Source organism: Elgaria multicarinata, chromosome 2 (genome assembly GCF_023053635.1).
Source record: "Elgaria multicarinata webbii isolate HBS135686 ecotype San Diego chromosome 2, rElgMul1.1.pri, whole genome shotgun sequence".
NCBI lineage: Eukaryota > Metazoa > Chordata > Lepidosauria > Squamata > Anguidae > Elgaria > Elgaria multicarinata.
In genome coordinates this window covers 13828175-13847366 of record NC_086172.1, presented here as the reverse complement: position 1 = coordinate 13847366, position 19192 = coordinate 13828175, and the positions used below count along the sequence as shown (strand labels likewise).

The 19192-nt window shown below is 44.6% G+C and overlaps 1 protein-coding gene across 5 annotated transcripts in view; it reads right to left on the bottom strand.

Moving 5' to 3' along the window:
- The window catches only part of AGAP1 (ArfGAP with GTPase domain, ankyrin repeat and PH domain 1), a 452256-nt gene that overhangs the window by 356042 nt on the left and 77022 nt on the right, over positions 1-19192 (bottom strand). For 4 of the 5 annotated variants that reach the window (XM_063116055.1, XM_063116056.1, XM_063116057.1 and 1 more), the window contains one exon: positions 12335-12420. In XM_063116055.1, the coding sequence (XP_062972125.1) occupies positions 12335-12420 (86 nt within the window). Of the gene's footprint in view, positions 1-12334; positions 12437-19192 lie in introns of all 5 variants that reach the window. The other variant, XM_063116059.1, reaches the window with a different exon arrangement.

The following is a 19192-nucleotide window of genomic DNA, read 5'->3' as shown; positions in this document are numbered from 1 at the left end:
AAAAGCATAGGGAACAGGAATGAACCTTGTGACCCACCCACCCCATAGGCCAATGCCATGGGATGGAGAAGAAGTCACGCAAGATTCTCTCCCTAGATTATTCATCCAGTAGGGACAGGAATCACCACAACACTGTGTCTCCTATGCCCAACCCAGAAAACGGCTGATGGTATCGAAAGCTGCTAAGATGTCCAGGACAGCCAACAGGGCATCGATCATACACACACACACACACACACACACACACACACACACCAGTGAAAATAATCTATTAGGGCAGCCAAGGCTGTTTCTTTCCCAAAGCCAGGCCTGAACTGCATCATCCAATACTATCTGAAGTTGTGAAGTCACACTCTAGCACCTTGGCTAAAAATGGCAGATTTTATACTGGAACAGTAGTAACCAGAAACCAATGGATCTCAACAAGCTCTGGCTGAATTCACAAGCCAAGATGAGCAAATATCCAGAGAGCCTCAATCCTCCAAGCAGTTTGTCCATGTCCTCAGGCTAAATAAGCTGAAAGTATCCATGATAACATGGCTAGACGGCACTTTGGTCATATCCAGCTCCGATTCTGTTAAAAAAATAGTGTCTAAATTGTCACTGATTCAACCGACTTTATCTGCAAAGTGTCCGGCCAATTGATCATAGTGTGATTTGAGGGTCAGAGTCAATTATTAGATCACAGAAACATAGAGTTGGAAGGCTATCAAATCCCACTCTCCCTTCTCAGCACAGGAATCCACCAAGTGCAGGAATCCATAAATAATGTAGCAGATATTATTAATCTTTCTGTATTTGGAATCAGGAGAACACAGAATTTAAAAGGGACCAGAGGAATTCTGGTACAGGGAGTGAGATAGCAAATACATTACTACAGCAAATCATTTCAGTTGTCAAGGACCTTTATGCAAACCATCTTTTTCTTTGAAGATATGAGTGCTCACAATGGTAAACAATGCAAATGGAAGACCTTTTCCCAAGCTAATAGTAAATCAGTACCAGTTTATTTTATTCATTCATAATTAAAAAATAAAGTTAGGTCACATACATGTACACATCTATCCAACACACAACAGCTTCTGTGTTCTTGTGTTCGTGTGTTTTTGTGACACACACGTAGTTTCTGCCTGCTGCATTAGTGGAATTTGTTCTTAACAACCATGCCCTTCCAAGCTCTACAGTCCAAGAATTTAAAGCCCTACATGGTTTGGATCCAGGTTACCTGCGGTCACCTTCTCCCGTACAATCTGCCCTGCAAACTCAGGTCCTCTAGTAAGAATTTACTTCACTCAGTGAAAACTAGGCTGACAACCATTACCCAGAGGACCTTCTCTTCTACCACTCCCACTCCCAGACTGTGGAATGGCCTGACAGGAGAGATTCGCCAACTTAACAGTCGTTCAGAATTTAACAAAGCTATAAAGACTGATCTGTTCCACCAGGCCTACCCAGTTGAATTTTAAGATGTCTGGCTGTTATTTTAATAATGTATCAGTTTTAAATGTTTTTAATTATTTAAGTATTTTATAGTCTTTTTGTATTTGATGTTGTTCCTCGCTTCAATCCAGAGGGAGAGGTGGGAAAGATTATTTTTTTATGATGATGATGATGATGATGAGTGGAGTAGTTCAATTTCTCTGTGTTATACTACCTGACTTCATCATCCCATTGAAAAGGAATTCAGCACTTCACTGTTACCATTAATTTTAATGAAGGCCTCACCGTTTGTGAATGTGTAAAAGTCATTCCACCCCCACCCCACCCGCCACAAAAATATATAGTTAAAACTGTCATCTGGTTCAAATTGAAATGTTGAATACCTTCAGTAGTGTTTTAAATTTCATGAGGCGAATTTTAATAAAAAATTAAAATATTTGATTACGTGTGGACATAACATGACTGGTAATATTAATGGTAGTATATCAACGGAAAGAGAATTTTTAAATGATTATATCAGCAAGACGCTTCCCATGTACAGCACTCAATTACTGTTAAATTATCAAGAACTCATACCACTGATTTACTAGTGAACACACTAACATAAGCATGTTGGCTTGGACTCAGACTTCATTCCCACTGGAATGTGTTGGGAGACAATTTCTGCCAATTCTTCCTTCTACATCTTTCCCCCTCCAAAAAGTCTGCTCTGGACAGTTGAGGGCCCCTCCAGAACAGTGTGAGAGGAAGCACTGGGGGCTGTAGCAGGGTTTTTTTTAGTGTGCAGTTGGACACAAAATGTGCAGTCGGGAAAAAGATGTGCAGTTGGAAATCTGAGAATGTGCAGTTGGGAAAAGTGGTGAAAAAAATAAGACATGTGATGTGTATGTATTTATTAAGAACTTAACAATAGACAAAGCCATGGATGGCACATAACACAAATTATATAAGGGTCGAATGTGCTCAGTTTTCATAAAGCAAATGCCCAAACCATTTTTAAAAAACTTTTTTTAGGGGGGCGGAACCTCCTCTTCTTCACCTTCACCTTCGGGCAAGTAAATGCTTTGTCACACCCTTGTAGATACCCTTAAAGTACTCCTGTTCTCGTGCTTTAGGCCTGTCTCGCACTCTATGTTCTTTCTTCTGCAGCTAATGCAAAACAGCTGGTTTAGGGTCGCTGTCAGCCAATGGTGACATATTATAATGAATATAAAGATGTAACTTCTCTGTTTGCACAGACAGTCTGACCCTATTTTTACTTCTGAGTGCAACACTTGCAGTTATGAGCCTCTCAACATCAGCACTACGGCGTTTTGCAGTGAATATGCAGGCGAGGATCGTAGTGACATTCTTATAATTCAGCGACCCTGCAAATAATCTGACCTTGTCCCTCAAAGCCATGGTGCGCACACTCTCAACGCACTCAGTGTCCAATGTTTCTTCATTCACCATCCCCAGTTCTGTGAGGTCCAAGTCTGCTCCCAATGTGTTGAATACCTTCTTGAGATCCACATCTGGCAAGAGGACACAAAATGGTTTGGCGATATGCATTAGGCCATCATCGATGCTGAACTTTTCTTCGAGGAAGTTACTGAGAGACTCTCAGACTTCAATGAAAATAAGCCTCCATATCTTGGTTGTCAGTAAGAAACTGGTGGTGCAACTTATGCCTCCTTGGCCTCATCGTTATTAGGGTCATTCCTTTCAATTGTTTTGTTCCAGTCTCATCCATTTCAGTGCTTTCATGCAGAGCCTCCACCCACCCGCCAAGCAGAGGTATCTCTGTGAAAGCGCTGATTTTAGATCTGACCTCTGCTGTCATCCTTAGCAGGTCCAGGATGGTGATAGCATCTGCTTGAAGTTGCTTCTGGTACCTGCTGAACACACAAAGGATGTCTGCCAGAAATGCCATTCGCTTAAGGTTTTCCGCTGTGACAAGGTAAGTAAAGAATCCCTTGCTGCCATCTCCCTTCAATTGTTCAAAGTATGTAACAAGCACATGCCAAGAGTGAAGAGTTGTGTCCATGAGGGAGAAGGAGTACTCTGTCCATCTTACCTCAAAGATGGTTGGGAGAGAACGCAAGCAAAGTTTGTTTGCTCCAGCCAACTCATTAAGTTCTCGTGTGCGCACAGCTGATATGTAGAAGAAAGAGCAGATTGAACCCAGCTTCTGAAAAACATGGCTCACCTCAGTGGCTGTGTTGCACACCTTTTCCCATGCCCAGGTTGGACCTGTGGACGGAACACCAGATCTTGATGAGTGGGATGTTATTGTCAGTGCCTTGCATACATTCCTCAAACAAGTGCCACAATCCTGCATCCTCCCCAGTGTTAACTGATGCTCCATTAGTTACAATGGAAGATGCATTTTTGAAAATGTTCTGTGTGGCAGTGTCTCCAGTTATGCCCTTGCAACCCTCTTCAATTGCAGACATGAGGACATGCGCCCCGCGCATTGTTGGCTCTTGTGCTCCCAAGAAGTATTGCTCTTCTTCTCCAGATTTGAGAACCACTTTGGCCAATGTATAAATTTTGTCCATGCTTGTCCTTTCTACTGATCTATCACTGCGCAGTTACAGGGCTAGTGTGTCCTTGCACAACTTTTTCTGGAGATGCTCCTTGTCATTCTCTACAATGCACTGGAGGAAATCATGATAATCAATAGGAACATTGTTCAGCAGCTTCAGAGAGCTGAATGAGAAGGCCTGGGGAAACTGGCTGATAACAACGCATGCAGGAAAGGAGTGTCCACTCAAGTTAGGTTTTTGGCATCTTCATACACATGAAGCATTAGACCTCCAATCTTGTCAGTCAACTTTTCTGTTGCTTTACTAATAGAGTTGACCATATTGCTTGCCTGAAGATCTTCCAGTGTGGGGAGAGAAGAGATGCAGCTTCAGCATGGCAGCTGATCGCCAAATGAGCATTTAGAATCATAGAATAGCAGAGTTGGAAGGGGCCTACAAGGCCATCAAATCCAACCCCCTGCTCAATGCAGGAATCCACCCTAAAGCATACCTGCCAGATGGTTGTCCAGCGGCCTCTAGTGTGGAAGAGCCCATGACCTCTCTAGGTAACTGATTCCATTGTCGTACTGCTCTAACAGTCAGGAAGTTTTTCCTGATGTCCAGCTGGAATCGGGCTTCCTTTAACTTGAGCCCGTTATTCCGTGTCCTGCACTCTGGGAGGATCTAGAAGAGATCATGGCCCTCCTATGTGTGAGAACCTTTTAAGTATTCGAAGAGTGCTATCATGTCTCCCCTCAATCTTCTCTTCTCCAGGCTAAACATGCCCAGTTCTTTCAGTCTCTTCATAGGGCTTTGTTTCCAGACCCCTGATCATCCTGGTTGCCCTCCTCTGAACACGCTCCAGCTTGTCTGCGTCCTCCTTGAATTGTGGAGCCCAGAACTGGACGCAATACTCTAGATGAGGCCTAACGAGGGCCGAATAGAGAGGAACCAGTACCTCACGCGATTTGGAAGCTATACTTCTATTAATGCAGCCCAAAATAGCATTTGCCTTTTTTGCAGCCATATCGCACTGTTGGCTCATATTCAGCTTGTGACCTACAACAATTCCAAGATCCTTGTTTGTAGTATTACTCAGCCAAGTATCCCCCATCTTGTAACTGTGCATTTGGTTTCTATTTCCTAGATGTAGAACTTGGCATTTATCCCTATTAAATTTCATTCTATTGTTTTCAGCCCAGCACTCCAGTTTCTCTCCGATAAATTGTCCCTTTTTCTGTGGCTATGCCAGACCTGAAGTATTCAGGAAGATCTTTACTGTGTTCTGGTTGCTGTAACATGAGATGCATTGAACGTAGTGACATCCTTTTAAGGGCATATCAAAGAAACATGTGTTCTTTTTACCTTCGCCCTTCAATGATTTTGATGATGATCCCATGTCTCCAATAGTGATGGCTGTAAGTCTGTGGTTGGTCCATGGCGCTGCCACAGCTGTGAACCTCTTCATTGTCCTGGTTTCTGCAATGTCCCCTACTCCTAGAGCAAATGGAATCGTCTTGAGGGGAGGTTTGGGAGTTAAGCAGATACAGTGTCCAAATAGTTGTTGTTAAATCATGTAGTAGGATAGAAAGCCATCATCTTTGTTCAAACCACATTGTACAGTGTCCAGTTTCTTGGTAATTTCCAGTTCAGCCGTTTCTTGTTGGATTCTTCCTCTGTAGTGTACTCGTTGTAATGCGGTGGTTTTCAAATCAGCAATGGTATGCCCTGGAAGGTTGAAGTGTTCATCCATAGGCTTCTGGGTTCTGCTTTGTCTTATGTCTGATTTGTGTCCATTTATTCTCTTGGGCAGAGGTTGACCTGTTTGGCCTATGTAAACTGTAGAGGCGCATTACTGGCAAATGATGGCATATACTACATGGTGAAAGAGCCCTTGATGGTGTGACTGACTGATGCTGTTGGGTCCTGTGACAGTATCGCCTGAATAGATATGGGGGCAGTGAGCCCTTGAGTCTATTTCATGGTCTGGTCCCTCTGTCTGTGTCTTTGTCCAGTGTACAGACAGGTTGCTTACCTGTAACTGTGGTTCTTCGAGTGGTCATCTGTGCAGTCACACATATGGGCTCTGCGCCTGCGCGAAGCCCCGCTTCGGGAATCTTCTATAGCTAAAAGGCATTTTGGGCGGGAACCCCTCCCCCTCTACTGCGCATATGCAGAGGGGTTCCCGCCCAGATTCCCTCAGTTCTTCTGAGACCCTGAGGCCTCGTCTGAGGAATTTCGACACCTTCAGGTGTACCTAAAAGACACTACTTGATAATGATTAGTAATAATTGTTGGACACCAAGAGGGGAGTAAGGAGGGTGGGTTGTGTGACTGCACAGATGACCACTCGAAGAACCACAGTTACAGGTAAGCAACCTGTCCTTCTTCTTCGTGGTCTCTGTGCATCACACATATGGGCGACTAGCAAGCTTTTACTCACCGGAGGAGGGTTGGTGTCCTTAGGCAAATAGTGATGACAAAACTGCTCTGCCAAAAGAGCAGTCAGCTCTTGACCTGACGTCCAGCTTGTAATGTGACACGAACGTCATAGGTCGGGCCCATGTCGCTGCCTTGCATATTTCTGGGATGGTAATACCACGATGAAAGGCAGATGACGTAGAGACAGCTCTGGTGGAATGCCCCTTGATCGATTTTGGGGGTTCCAGCTTTTGTAGCTGATATGACAGGGTTATACACTGAACTAGCCAAGCAGAGAGTCTTTGCGATGATACAGTCTGTCCTTTTTTAACCCCTGCATGACAAATAAATAAACGTTGTGTTTTCCGGAATGAGGAGGTACGATCCCTGTAAAAAGCAAGAGCTCTTCTCACATCTAGTGAGTGGAGAGTTTTTTCCAATGTAGTGGATGGAGATTGGAAAAACGCTGGTAGGATAATGTCCTGATTAACATGAAAAGGTGACACAACCTTTGGTAGGAACTGGATGTCAGGACGGAGCACCACCTTGTCAAGGTGGAAAACAAGGTATGGCTCGTCAATTCTTAGGGCACAGAGTTCGCTCGCTCTTCTCGCCGAAGTTATTGCTACTAGGAAAATGACCTTTAACGTAAGAAGGCGTAGATCAGCGGTTGCCAAAGGCTCAAACGGTGGTCTCGATAGTGCATGCAGTACCACCGATAGGCTCCAGGAAGGAGAAAATGTCCTTACAGGTGGGTTTAAGTTTAATACACCCTTCAAAAACTGTTTGAGTGTCGGGTGTGAAAATACTTTAAAACCTTCAACGCAATCGTGAAAAAAGGAGATTGCTGCTATGTAAACCTTTAATGAAGTAACCTTCAGACCCCTGTCAACTAACTGTAACAAAAAAGACAGGACCTGATGAATGGAACAAGATTTGGGGGGAAATTTATTTTCTAGTGCGAAGGAACTGAATGCAGCCCACTTCCTGTTGTAATTTAGTCTCGTGGATGGTTTTAATGCTGCATCTAACACCCCCTGAATCCTGGCCATGTCAGCATTCAGTATTGGGGAAGTAACCTCCACGCTGTCATGTGGAGTGTATGTATGTCCGGATGGAGGATCTGGCCCCTGTGTTGAGAGAGTAGATCCTTCCTCGTTGGCAGGTTCCAGTAAAGGCCTTGAGATCGGTTCAGTAGCGTTGCGAACCAATTCTGCCTGGGCCACCAAGGCGTCAGAATTATGCAATTCGCATTGTCCTGCACAATCTTGGCCAATATTCTCGTTATGAGAGGAAAAGGAGGGAACATATAAAGGAGAGAATGGTTCCATTTGTAGAGGAATGCATCCCCTAATGACTTCTTCCCTATCCCTGCCCTGCTGCAGAAGAGTTTGCAGATTGCATTGTGTTGCGTGGCAAATAGGTCTATTTGTGGTCTCCCCCAGGTTCGAAAGATTTGTTCGATGATCGTGGGATGAATACTCCATTCGTGAACAAGCGACGCATGTCTGCTGAGGTCGTCCGCTAACTGATTGTCTATCCCTGCGATGTGAACTGCAGTTAAGGATACTTGACGTCGGGTGCACCATTCCCAGATGTGCATGGTGAGTTTTATTAGAAGGGGTGATTTGGTTCCCCCTTGTTTGTTGAGATAGAATACTGTTGTTGTATTGTCGGATATTACTTGTATATGTTTGTGGATTATGTGACTTTCGAATGCTATGAGGGCTTTCTGTACTGCCAAGAGTTCGAGGTAGTTTATATGTCTTTTCTTTTCCTTCGATGTCCATGAACCCTGTACTTGCAGAGAATCGAGATGTGCTCCCCAACCGTTCGGTGAAGCGTCTGTTGTGATCGCTACAGTCGGAGAGGGAGACTGGAAGGGTACTCCCTCTGTCAGGTTGTGAAGGCTTTCCCACCACTTCAAAGACTTGATGACATTTGGTGGTATAGATAGTATAGTCTTCCTTGCGTTTCTTAAGGGATTGAAATTTTTGATGAACCACATTTGCAAGGTTCTCATCTTTAGTTTTGCGAGGGAGAGCACCATGGTGGTTGACGCCATTAACCCCAGCAATCTCTGCACTGTGTGAGCGGTTACGATTTGTTGTTTCCTTACCCGATTTGTTAGGGTTGCTATGGAAGTCGCTCTTTCTATGGGTAAGTATGCTCTGGTGGTGGTGGAGTCTAGGATCGCTCCTATATATTTTATTCTTTTGGTTGGGGAGAGAACTGATTTTTCTGTATTTATTAGTAGGCCTAGTTGGCTTAATAGGTCCTGAATGAAGGAGATGTGGTATTGAAGGGTACGTTTCGATTCCGCTACTACCAGCCAGTCGTCTATATAGGGGTGAACTTGAATCCCCCACTTTCTGAGGTGGGCGCACACCACGGCAATGCACTTCGTGAATACCCTCGGTGCTGTCGATAAGCCGAAGGGCAGCACGCGATATTGGAAGGCTCGGTCCCCGATGATGAAGCGGAGGAACCGCTGACTGTCTGGGTGGATTGCTATGTGGAAGTACGCATCCTTTAAGTCGATGGATGCGAACCATGAATGTTTCGTTAGGAGTGGTAGTATATTTGGGAGGGAGACCATCTGAAATTTTTTTGGTGTGATGTAATAATTTACGTCCCTTAGATCCAAAATGGGACGAATTCCTCCATCGCTCTTCGGTACTGTGAAGTACCGGGAGTAGAAACCCTGGTGCAGTTGTTCCCTTGGCGCTGGTTGTATGGCTCCCTTTTGTATCAACGATTGAACTTCCTTTCGTAAGGGGATCGATGGTATAGTTCTTCGTAGATGACCTGTTGGTGGTACGGAATCGAATTCTATATTGTAACCTTTCTCGACTATCGAGAGAACCCAGTTGTCTGTTGTTATTTTCAACCAGGTGTCGAACGCTGTCGATAGACGGTTGCCGAAGGGGACGATGGTGTTGTGTACAAACATCAAGTCAAAGGCGCCGGTTTCGTTGGTAGTCCTGCTTACGACGTTGGAACCTGGACTTAGATGCAGGGAGTTGTCTCCGTCCCTGTTGTGTAGGTGGGAATTGTCTCTGTTGTGGCCTGTCGGCCTGATATCGTGGTGCTCTGTTGTCAGGTCTAAACCATTTTCTTGGTTTAAAGAATTGGTTTTGTTGTCCTACTCCAATTCCCATTTTTCTGGCAGTCGTTCTTGCTTTCTGCACAGTGTCCATTGCCTCATCAGTAGTGGAATTAAAGAGGCCTGATCCGTCGAATGGGAGACTTTCAATGCGTGTTCTGGCCTCTTGGGATAGACCCGCCGATCTCAACCAGGCATGTCTACGCAATGCCACTGCTCCCACCATTGCTTTTGCTCCGCAGTCAGATTGATGTTTGGCTGTCGCTATCTGCTGACGAGCCATCCGAGTTGCCTCAGCATGGAATATACGTGCTAACTCCCTCTGATCATCTCCCAAATTTTCACAGAGGGACATCATCTTTTCCCACAAGAAAAGCTGGTACCTTGACATCGTCGCCTGATAGTTAGCTATCTTAAGGCTTAAGGCTGCCGTGGAGTAAGCTCTACGACCCATTAGGTCAAGCCGCCTTCCTTCCTTATCAACTGGCGCTGTATGAGTCCTCTGCGAATGTCCTTGCGCCGACTCAACGATAATCGAATTAGGTTGAGGATGCGTGAACAAAAATTGTGCATCTTTTTCCAACACTCTATACATGTTGTCAAGCCTTTTCGAAGAAGGTTGAAGTGCCGCGGGGTCTTTCCAATGCTCTTTCACTGACTTTGCTAATGTAGAGAGAAATGGAATGGCTATTGGTGTAGTGGCCTCAGTATAGATGGCCTCAAACACCATGTCGGTAGGTTTTTCGAATGCTTGTCTTGTGTCAATGCCCAAGGATTGAGCCATCCTTTGGATTACGTCGGCAAAATGTCCTAGGCCGTCCGAAGGAGAGACCGCACCTTGTGCCTCAACTATGGAGTCAGGCGAGGGTATTGAAGGGGCCAGAGATGGAGCCGGTGTTGAATCTGAGCAATAGTCCTCTACAGAGTGGTCCGACGATTGAACTTGAATAGTTTGAATATCAAACTGTTGATTATCGAGGGTTACCGTTTCAGTAGGATGAAGCGGACTTCGTATGGTTTTGTTTTTCATTGCTAATCGGTTTGAGCCTAAATTTGCTGCAGGCTCAGGTGCAGATACTGTAGTCGATGGTCGATGTCGAGGGGATGATCGACGGTATCGATCCTCTAACTCCCCCAGGTCTGCGTAACTGTAGGTATGGCTAGGAGGCAAAGACCATTGAGACTCCCTTTCCCAGTCCCTCAAGGGGGATCTGGAACGGTGTCTATCTCTGTAGTAGCGGGTGTGCTCACGATATCGAGAATCAAATGACTGTACAGATTCTGGTGACCGATATCGACTCGATGGTCGATTGCGATCCTGTGATCTACGATGTTCGGAAGCCGGCAGATCAATAGGCAACTGTGTTGGCTGATGAGGGTGGTCTCTACTGCGCACAGAGGACGCATCCCTTATTTCCCCTTCCGACAGCGAGGCTACGGTTACGGGGTCGATTGTCGAAGGCGGCTGCCTCGGTGTAAGTACGGTTACAGGGTCGGCTGTCGAGGGCGGTTGTCTAGGTATAGTTTGCGTCATCGATGCTGATGATGGTAGAGGATGATCTGTTGAAGTCAATGGTCTTTTTTCGATATCGTGTCTTCTTTCGACGTCGTGTCGGTGAAGTTTAGACTTCTTCTTAGTCTTTGATTTGTCGGATGATTTCGGCGTTCTGACCTTCATTGCCAGTTTTTTTGCTACATGAGCAGCAAGTGAGCGTCCTGGCGTGGCAGGCGCGTCTTGTCGGGGCCAGTCAGCTCGACTTACAGTCGGCTGGACGGGAGCTGGAGGCACGGATGGCTGTTCTTGTGCCATGGCTGGTTTATCTACCGCCCTGAGTGCCCTTTCCCACAGCTCAGCCCGCAGTTTGTCCGCTCTGTGACGTCTTGTGAGCTTTGAAAATGCCTGGCAGTAGGGACAACTATCCACCTTATGCCCTTCTCCTAGGCAAATTACACAAAAATTGTGCCCATCGGACGGGGGCAACTTCGTGCCGCAACGGCCACACTTTTTAAACGGGGCCTTGGGGCCCATGCGGGCGAATGAGAGAAAAAAAGAGGTGAAGAGAAAAGTTTTTCTAACTACAATTTTTTTTTTTTTTAGGAAAGGATAGTATAGGAAGAAGGAGAGAGTTGAGAGAAAAATAAAGGTAAGCCTTAGCTATTTGTTTGTTTGTTTGTTTGTTTAAGAGAGTTCCCGACGAGGCTGTCGCTGAGACGGTCGAAGAAGAACTGAGGGAATCTGGGCGGGAACCCCTCTGCATATGCGCAGTAGAGGGGGAGGGGTTCCCGCCCAAAATGCCTTTTAGCTATAGAAGATTCCCGAAGCGGGGCTTCGCGCAGGCGCAGAGCCCATATGTGTGATGCACAGAGACCACGAAGAAGAATATTGCTGGTTACCATTTGCTTCAGGTTGGGCGGTGGTCTGTAGGCCAGGACTGATCTGCTTCCCAAGGCTTGTGAGAGAGAAGTGTCTGCGCTAATGATGGGTTGGAGTTCACTGGTGATCCGTTTGGTCTGTCGTCCTTCCTGCGTAACCGTATGGCCCTCTCAATCTGCCTTTAAGTTTAAGGTGCTTCTACTGTTGGTGATAATCTGTCCAGTCGTGAAAGAGAAATAATGTGTATGATGGGGGCGGTGTGTGTGTGTCTGACACGGCATTTGTGCAGTTGGAAAATTTGCTTTTTTTAAAAAAAACTTGGGCTCTGAGGGAGTCACCTAAAGCCCCCAGTCATCTCCCTTCAGTGGATCAAAAGTGTTCTGTGGACAAAAAGAGTCCTTCCACGTATGGAACTTAAAGTTTGGATCCAATCCATTATATTGGTCACAAATTTTCAGTTTTAAGCACAGTAATGACTTAACTCACCTGTGCTTCTGGAGGACCCCCTTCATCTCTAATCAGCAGCAAGTAACTTTGTCCATCAACTACTATCTCTTTCTTGAATCTCCCACCTGTCACACAAAACAACTAGTTAGAGAAAAGTTAAACAATAAAGGCTTTTCTTGAGGAAAACTACTCTTACATGCTTGAAACAACTTGTGGCAGTACAGTAGTTTAGATTTTAATGAATATTGCAGATAAGACAATGCAGACAGTTACATTCCACTGTGCCTTTATAGTTCGGTCTAGTAAGGAAACACATTTCTGCTCATAGCTATTTAACTACTTGATGTATACAATCCAACTTTTAGTTTGGATCTAAGCATTTCAAAAATGCGATGATAACTAGTTTTTGAGAATATGAGCAGAACAATCTGTGTGTGTTAACACAGAGTGAAATGGCTTCATAACACCACTTTCAGAGCATGCAAATTGCTGGAGATTTTCATCAAGAGAAGCTTAGTTTTGGAAAGCAAAACATACATTATGAAAATGGTATCTCACTATTACAGAAGGATGCTGTAATTCTACAACATATGTTAGACAACAAAAGAACTATTTGCGATAACAGTATCTGTTGTAGGTTTCGGTTAGAAAATTGCTAAGCATATGAATTTTTAATCTGTACCAGGAATTTGTTTTGAAAGGCATGTGTTTAGCAAATTAATAAAAGGGGTGGACTCAGGGAGCATGCACTGCTATCCTAGAGGTTTGAAAAACTGTCAGCTTTAAATAAAATCATACTTTAAGTACTATGCTCTCTCACACACAGGATCATGCCAATTTATGTTCAGACTACGACTAGATCAACCAACGTGGCCTGCTTAAGGTCTTGGTATGGATTTAAGTAATGCAGCTGAAACTGAAGGGCACTTGGCTTACACTGGGGCGGCCTCATGGCAAACGATGTGGCTTGCATGTGCTGACCAAACCGGGAATTCAAGCCCTGGTCTGCTTGTTATGATGCCACATGCTGCAATTCCCCACCCCTGGCTTGCCGGCTCCCACAGGGCTCCAGCTCACAGTGGCAGACTTCCCTCCTCAGACATACTTCCAATCTCCGAACAGTCTGAGGGCAGATCAGGATGCATTTAAATCAGCATGTAAAAAGGTCAATCTAAATCACTGACTTAAAATGTATAAAACAAAAACCTGCTGATCCATGATTTAAAATTTTCCCATTGATTCCCCCCCCCAAATATTTCCTTAGAAAAAGGTGCAAATGTGACCACTAAGCTATGTTAATTTACAGCTGGAGTAGGACGTACATTGTTTCATTCTTACATGCAGGGTTTGCATCTCTTTGTCTCACTATGTATATTTAGCATGCTTTTCCATTTTTACCTATGCGTTTTAAAAACACACACAATTAAGGTGTTCTTTCTATGAAATGACCCACCCCTTCTGGCCCATAGATTAATATTAACAGCAATACTTGTATATCAGAATAAATTAATATTTGAGGATAAGATGGAAAGGTTTGTTCCTATCGGCAGATTCCATAGAAACGAAAGTAAATACAATAAAATTATTTTTCTACTGAACTGTAGAAGAAATAACATGTATTGTGCCTATCCTGTTGTGCTTGGCCACCAAATGATCTGCTCCCTGCCTCATTGTGCTTGAGCACCTAAAATGGTCTCTAAATTTTAACACAAGTTTGAATACTAACTTTTCAGTCTGTAAATGGAAAATACTTCCATTCATAGAACAAAACATTACACTAGAGTAAGAACATAAGAACAGCTATGATGGAACAGACTATAAGGGTCCATCTAGTCCAGCACTCTGTTCAGATACAGGCCAACCAGCTGTCAACCAAGGACACACAAGGGGGACGCAATGCAACAACACCCTCCCACCCATGTTCCCCAGCAACTGCTGTATATAGTATTCAAGTTTAATTTTTATTAACAATGCTGTATGTATTGTAAAAACTACAACCAATAACCCCTTGATGCAATAGTTAGCCTTTCCTTTTATATTTTACTGCCTATTAAATTGTTTTATGATTGTATTCTGTTTTGGATTTTTGTACCTTATGATTTTATGACCATTTTGGGGTCTCATTTTGTACACCAGGCTAATATGTTTTGATGGATGATTTAAAAATCTTTTTAACAGTAAAACTACAAAGTACATAGTTCAACACCAAATGTGAGAGTCTTAACCATACATTAAAGTTTGCATTGCAATTTGCAATAAGAAATGAGCTACTGAAAGTCTTATTTCTTCCAGTAAGCATCTTGTTTTTAATGGAGTATATGCCTTGGATCCACAAGCAGAAAGGCACTTCTGCTTGCGCTGGCCAGCCTGGCCAGAGTCTCCTGATGTCCGCATCCCACTACAGCTCCACAACCCTCAGGAGCAGCTGAGGAACCACAGGAGGCTGTACCCTCGAGAACAGTGCTGTTGCGTAAGCAGAATTTCAGCGGCCTAATTGCTACACCAAACCAACAGTATTTACAATGTCAGTATCTAATACCTATTGTAATCTGGGGTTCTCTTGTAAAAATATTATCAGAGTTTACAGAAGAGTTGTGCTCTATTCTGATACAACAAAGAACAATGACTATGCAGAACCTATTCTGTTCAATCTGCATGACCTGAACTATTCTTTCTCCAGACTTACACCTCTGACAGAACTTCCAAAAATGGACTGAGAAACAGCTCTATTTTTGTAACTATAGCTCTTTCTCTAACAGAGTGAGCAACCAGCGTGGTATAGTGGCAAGAGTGTTGGACTGGGAGTCGGGAGACCCGGGTTCTAATCCCCACTCAGTCATGGAAGCTCACTGGGTGACTTTGGGCCAGTCACAGACTCTCAGCCCAGCCTACCTCACAGGGTTGTTGTTGAGAGGATAAAAATGGAGAGGAGGAGGACTATGTACACCGCCTTGAGTTCCTTGGAGGAAGAAAGGCGGGATATAAATGCAATAAATAAATAAACAAATTCTCCTGCATGGTGATTCTCCTGCACCTCTTCAAGACCTTCAATAACATGGGAATCATAAAGTGCTTCACAACTAACAAGCCCTTTATTTTGAGATAGTATAACAGTAACAGAAGTCCAATAAGCAGAGGACACACATTTTGTCCCACCCACTCCTAACACTATATATCTTCTAAAATCTAAATAGTGGAAATGATTTGCTTGTATGCTAATAAAGATAAATTAATCCAATCCTAACATAACCATCATGGTATATTCAGCTTAAACCAAGACCACTTTTTCCCCGTATTTTGAAATGGGGTCACCGCCTTGTGGAATCACTGGCAAGAGGAATATGCAACTTCAGTAATGCTGACCATCCAAGAGCATAATTTAACTACTTTAGCTTTTTCTTAATTAATGAAATAGTGCATTTCAGCATGCAAAAACATATGTAAATGACTTCTAGAGGATATTATAAATATAATTAATACCAAGTGCCCACCGTTAAGATCTGCTAGGTTGGTGAGCACAAGAGATAAGGGATTCTTGGGATGACCCCAACGGGCTGTGGAGCTCCCTTCCTGTCGATGTTCACCTAGCATAGTTCGAAGGTACTCTTTCTTCCTGCAGTGTCACGGGGAACCTTTATGGGAGTGTGTTTCTCCAGCATAGGCTGATGTGCCAGCTGCAACCCCATCTGGATAGATAACCAAGCTTCAGTTATCCAGCTTCTTACGGCTTCCAGTACAGACTGCTGTACCGCACTACATATAGGCTGCTTTTAACAACAGTTTGGAAATGGAAGTTAACTCAAAATTCAGCTGCTAGCTGGGGTTGGGCATTATAAGCATCATATGGCAGGCTACATCAGCAAGGATGGCTCCCAGACCATTTCCAGGCCTAAGTGCTGATTTTGACCTTTAAAGACCATCACAGCTTAGCACGAGGGTACTATATGTTAAGACCTTCAGCAGAGGCATTCTTCTGGGTAACCCAATTATCTGGTGTGCAGCAGATGGCAACCAGGGATAGGACCTTCTCTCTAGTGGAAGAGACCTTCTCCCATTTGTGGAATGTTCTCTACAGGGAGGCTCGCATTGTACCTAGTTGATTGTCATTTCGATGCCAGACAAAGAACATTTTTGAGGCCTTTTAAAGTGTCTGATGATGATTTGATACTGCTAATTTAACATGATTTTGTTTTTTGTTAGGGCTGCACTCGAGGAAGTCTCCTCAGAAGAGGAGGAGGCAAACTTACAAGAGGTAAAGGGCGTTTCCTCCCACACAGCCGGGCCAGAGACCGACGCACTGATAGAGGGGAGTCATGCAATGGAGGAGGATGCAGGTCCCGTGGAGGAGCCACGAGCCGGGCAGTCTCTTCCTCTGCCTGTCTCTCCTGAGGCTGAGTCAGAGACAGAGGTGGTTCGACCACCCAGCCCCCACGAAAGGAGATGTAGAAAAAGGGCAGAACAGATGCAGGGGGTCAGACGAAGTATGCGCCTGCAGAACAGGCAGGGGGAAAATGCCGAGCTTTAGTAGGGGGTTGGGTCAAAGGGTGGAGGAATGAGGCACAGCTGGGCTCTGGGTGGGGTCATGCTGGCAGGGCTTGAAAAGAGAGAAGCTGACTGCTGGTTCGGTCTGGTGAACACCTTTCGTTTCTCTGGCAGCTCTTGTGTCTCCACGCCTTGCCTCCTGACCGTGACTTTGGTTCTTGACCTCGACCGGCTCGATTGACTCCGCTTGAAAGCTTAACCCTGGCATTTTGGACGACTGACTCGGCTCTTGACATGGGACTGGACTTTCGCTTGCTCTTGGCTCCATGACACCAGCACCCCGTTTGGTTTTTCGACCCGGATCGGCAGGCTTATGCTTCAGAACCTGTCTCTGGGCAGAACGATTGGATTCTATGTAAAGGACTGTGTTTCTCTTAAACAGCAGCAGTTTCCTCCTGCATTCTTGGCCAGAGATTTATGGCTGGGTAATTGGCAATAAAACACTAAAGCAATAAACCATTTAAGAGAACGCTTTGACTCGTGGCTGGTCTTTAAAACTTTTAGATTTATTTCATATGTATTTAAAATGGTTTTGTTATATTTTTAGATTTCTGCATGTAAGTCATTCCAGGAAAGGTTTTGGGGTCCTTTTGAAGGGCAGAACTGGGCTCTAGTCTTCACTGGATACTTTCCCAATGATATGGGGAGCACCGTTGGAGAAATGGAAACTGAACTATTTTTCAGGGGGAGTGTGAAATCTATGAAATGGAAAGGTGGGGAGGTTTCTTTTACAACAGGAGGCAGCAGGGGGCTTTACAGTTTTCTTCTTTCCTTTAGCCAAAAATGTGATGCCACAAATGCAAGTAGTGAAGGATCTGCAATCTGCAATCCTCAGGCACTTCAATGACTTATAGAATGATGGCCCAACGGGCATGGAGCTAGATCATGAGGCAGCACCATTCCCCAGGGCATTTTTGGGAGAAAGCCTGCCTCACCTGCTAGACCAGTTAGTGTTGCAATAATTCTATAACAGCTATCCCCGTGCCCCTCAAGTTTTAGTCTTAATTTTATTATGCAGAAATATTTATAAATACACAAATATAAATATATTTTAACTGATTATATTCAACCATTATATATTATTCTCTCATTTTTACAATGCATCTGGGAGAACTATAGGAACTTTAAGAGTATCTGAGTGACCTATTAAGAGTTACCTATCCTGCTCTCTCAACACCAACAGGGTGAGGCATCCTGATGCTACCTTTTTCGTACATGGAGATGATCTCCATATAGGAGAAAATGTACTGCAAAACAAAGTTTATATGTCACTTTATGAAGTGTTTGAAATGTGCACATGGCTTCCCAAATCATGGATTTGTGCCCTACTTCCCTTCTAGGGTAATGTTTCTTCATTAACAGGTTTATCTCTGTGCAGAAAAATATCATGTGGCACATGTAATGGGTTCAGAAGACACAATAGCCAATTGGTTGATTAAATAGTTCAATGTTACTTAAATAGTCCACCATTGACTATTGTAACGTCTGGCAAGCCTTTTCCACACAGCGGTTAGTTATTTCCCAGAAATAACCAACAGAAACAATCAATGGCATGCAGAGTTGACTATCTGCACAACCGCTGCTTATACTGTTGTGTGGCGAGCTCCATTGACTACTTAACCTCTGCTGCTCTTGCCCAGCGGGGCTCTGTAGGCTGGATGCTAAAAGCATCTCTCCTGCAGCTGTCAGGAGCAGGAGAGAGGCTTTCGCTGCCCACCTGTTCTCCATAATTTTCTGTTGAGCGAAGGGGATATGTGGATGGATTTCCACTGTGGGTTGATGTACAATGTCACATGTCAAGCCACGGGAGAAATCCATCTGCACCCTTTCGCCCTTCCCCCAACAGCAAAGTTGAGGCAGCAAGAACGGGAACGAGGGATGCAAAGATCTTTCCTGCAACTTTCAAGCCGCAGGAGATATCCTTGAGTCCCCGTCCTTGTTTTCCACTACTTTGGGGAGAACGGGAACATGGGATATGAAGATCTCTCCTGTGGCTTGAGAAGAGGGAGTGCGGGGCACAAGCATCTTGACTGTTGCAGGAGATACGCTTGCGCCCCACCCTCCCCATTCTCGGCACCCCACCCAGGCACGTCCCTGAGAGCATGTGGGGCACCACCAATCATGGCACCCTAATCCCCCTTCACGCCAGGTCCTGACATGGGGGGACCTGGCACAAAAGGTGAACCAGTGCCACTATTCGGTGGGGAGAGCAGAGAGGGGGTGGGATAGGCAATAGTCAACCATGTGTTAACAGTCAACTCCACAGATGACTATTTAGGGGGCACTCCCAAGACGACATGATAATAGTCACCTGTGGAGTTGCCTATTAACACATGGTTGACTATTGTGTCATCC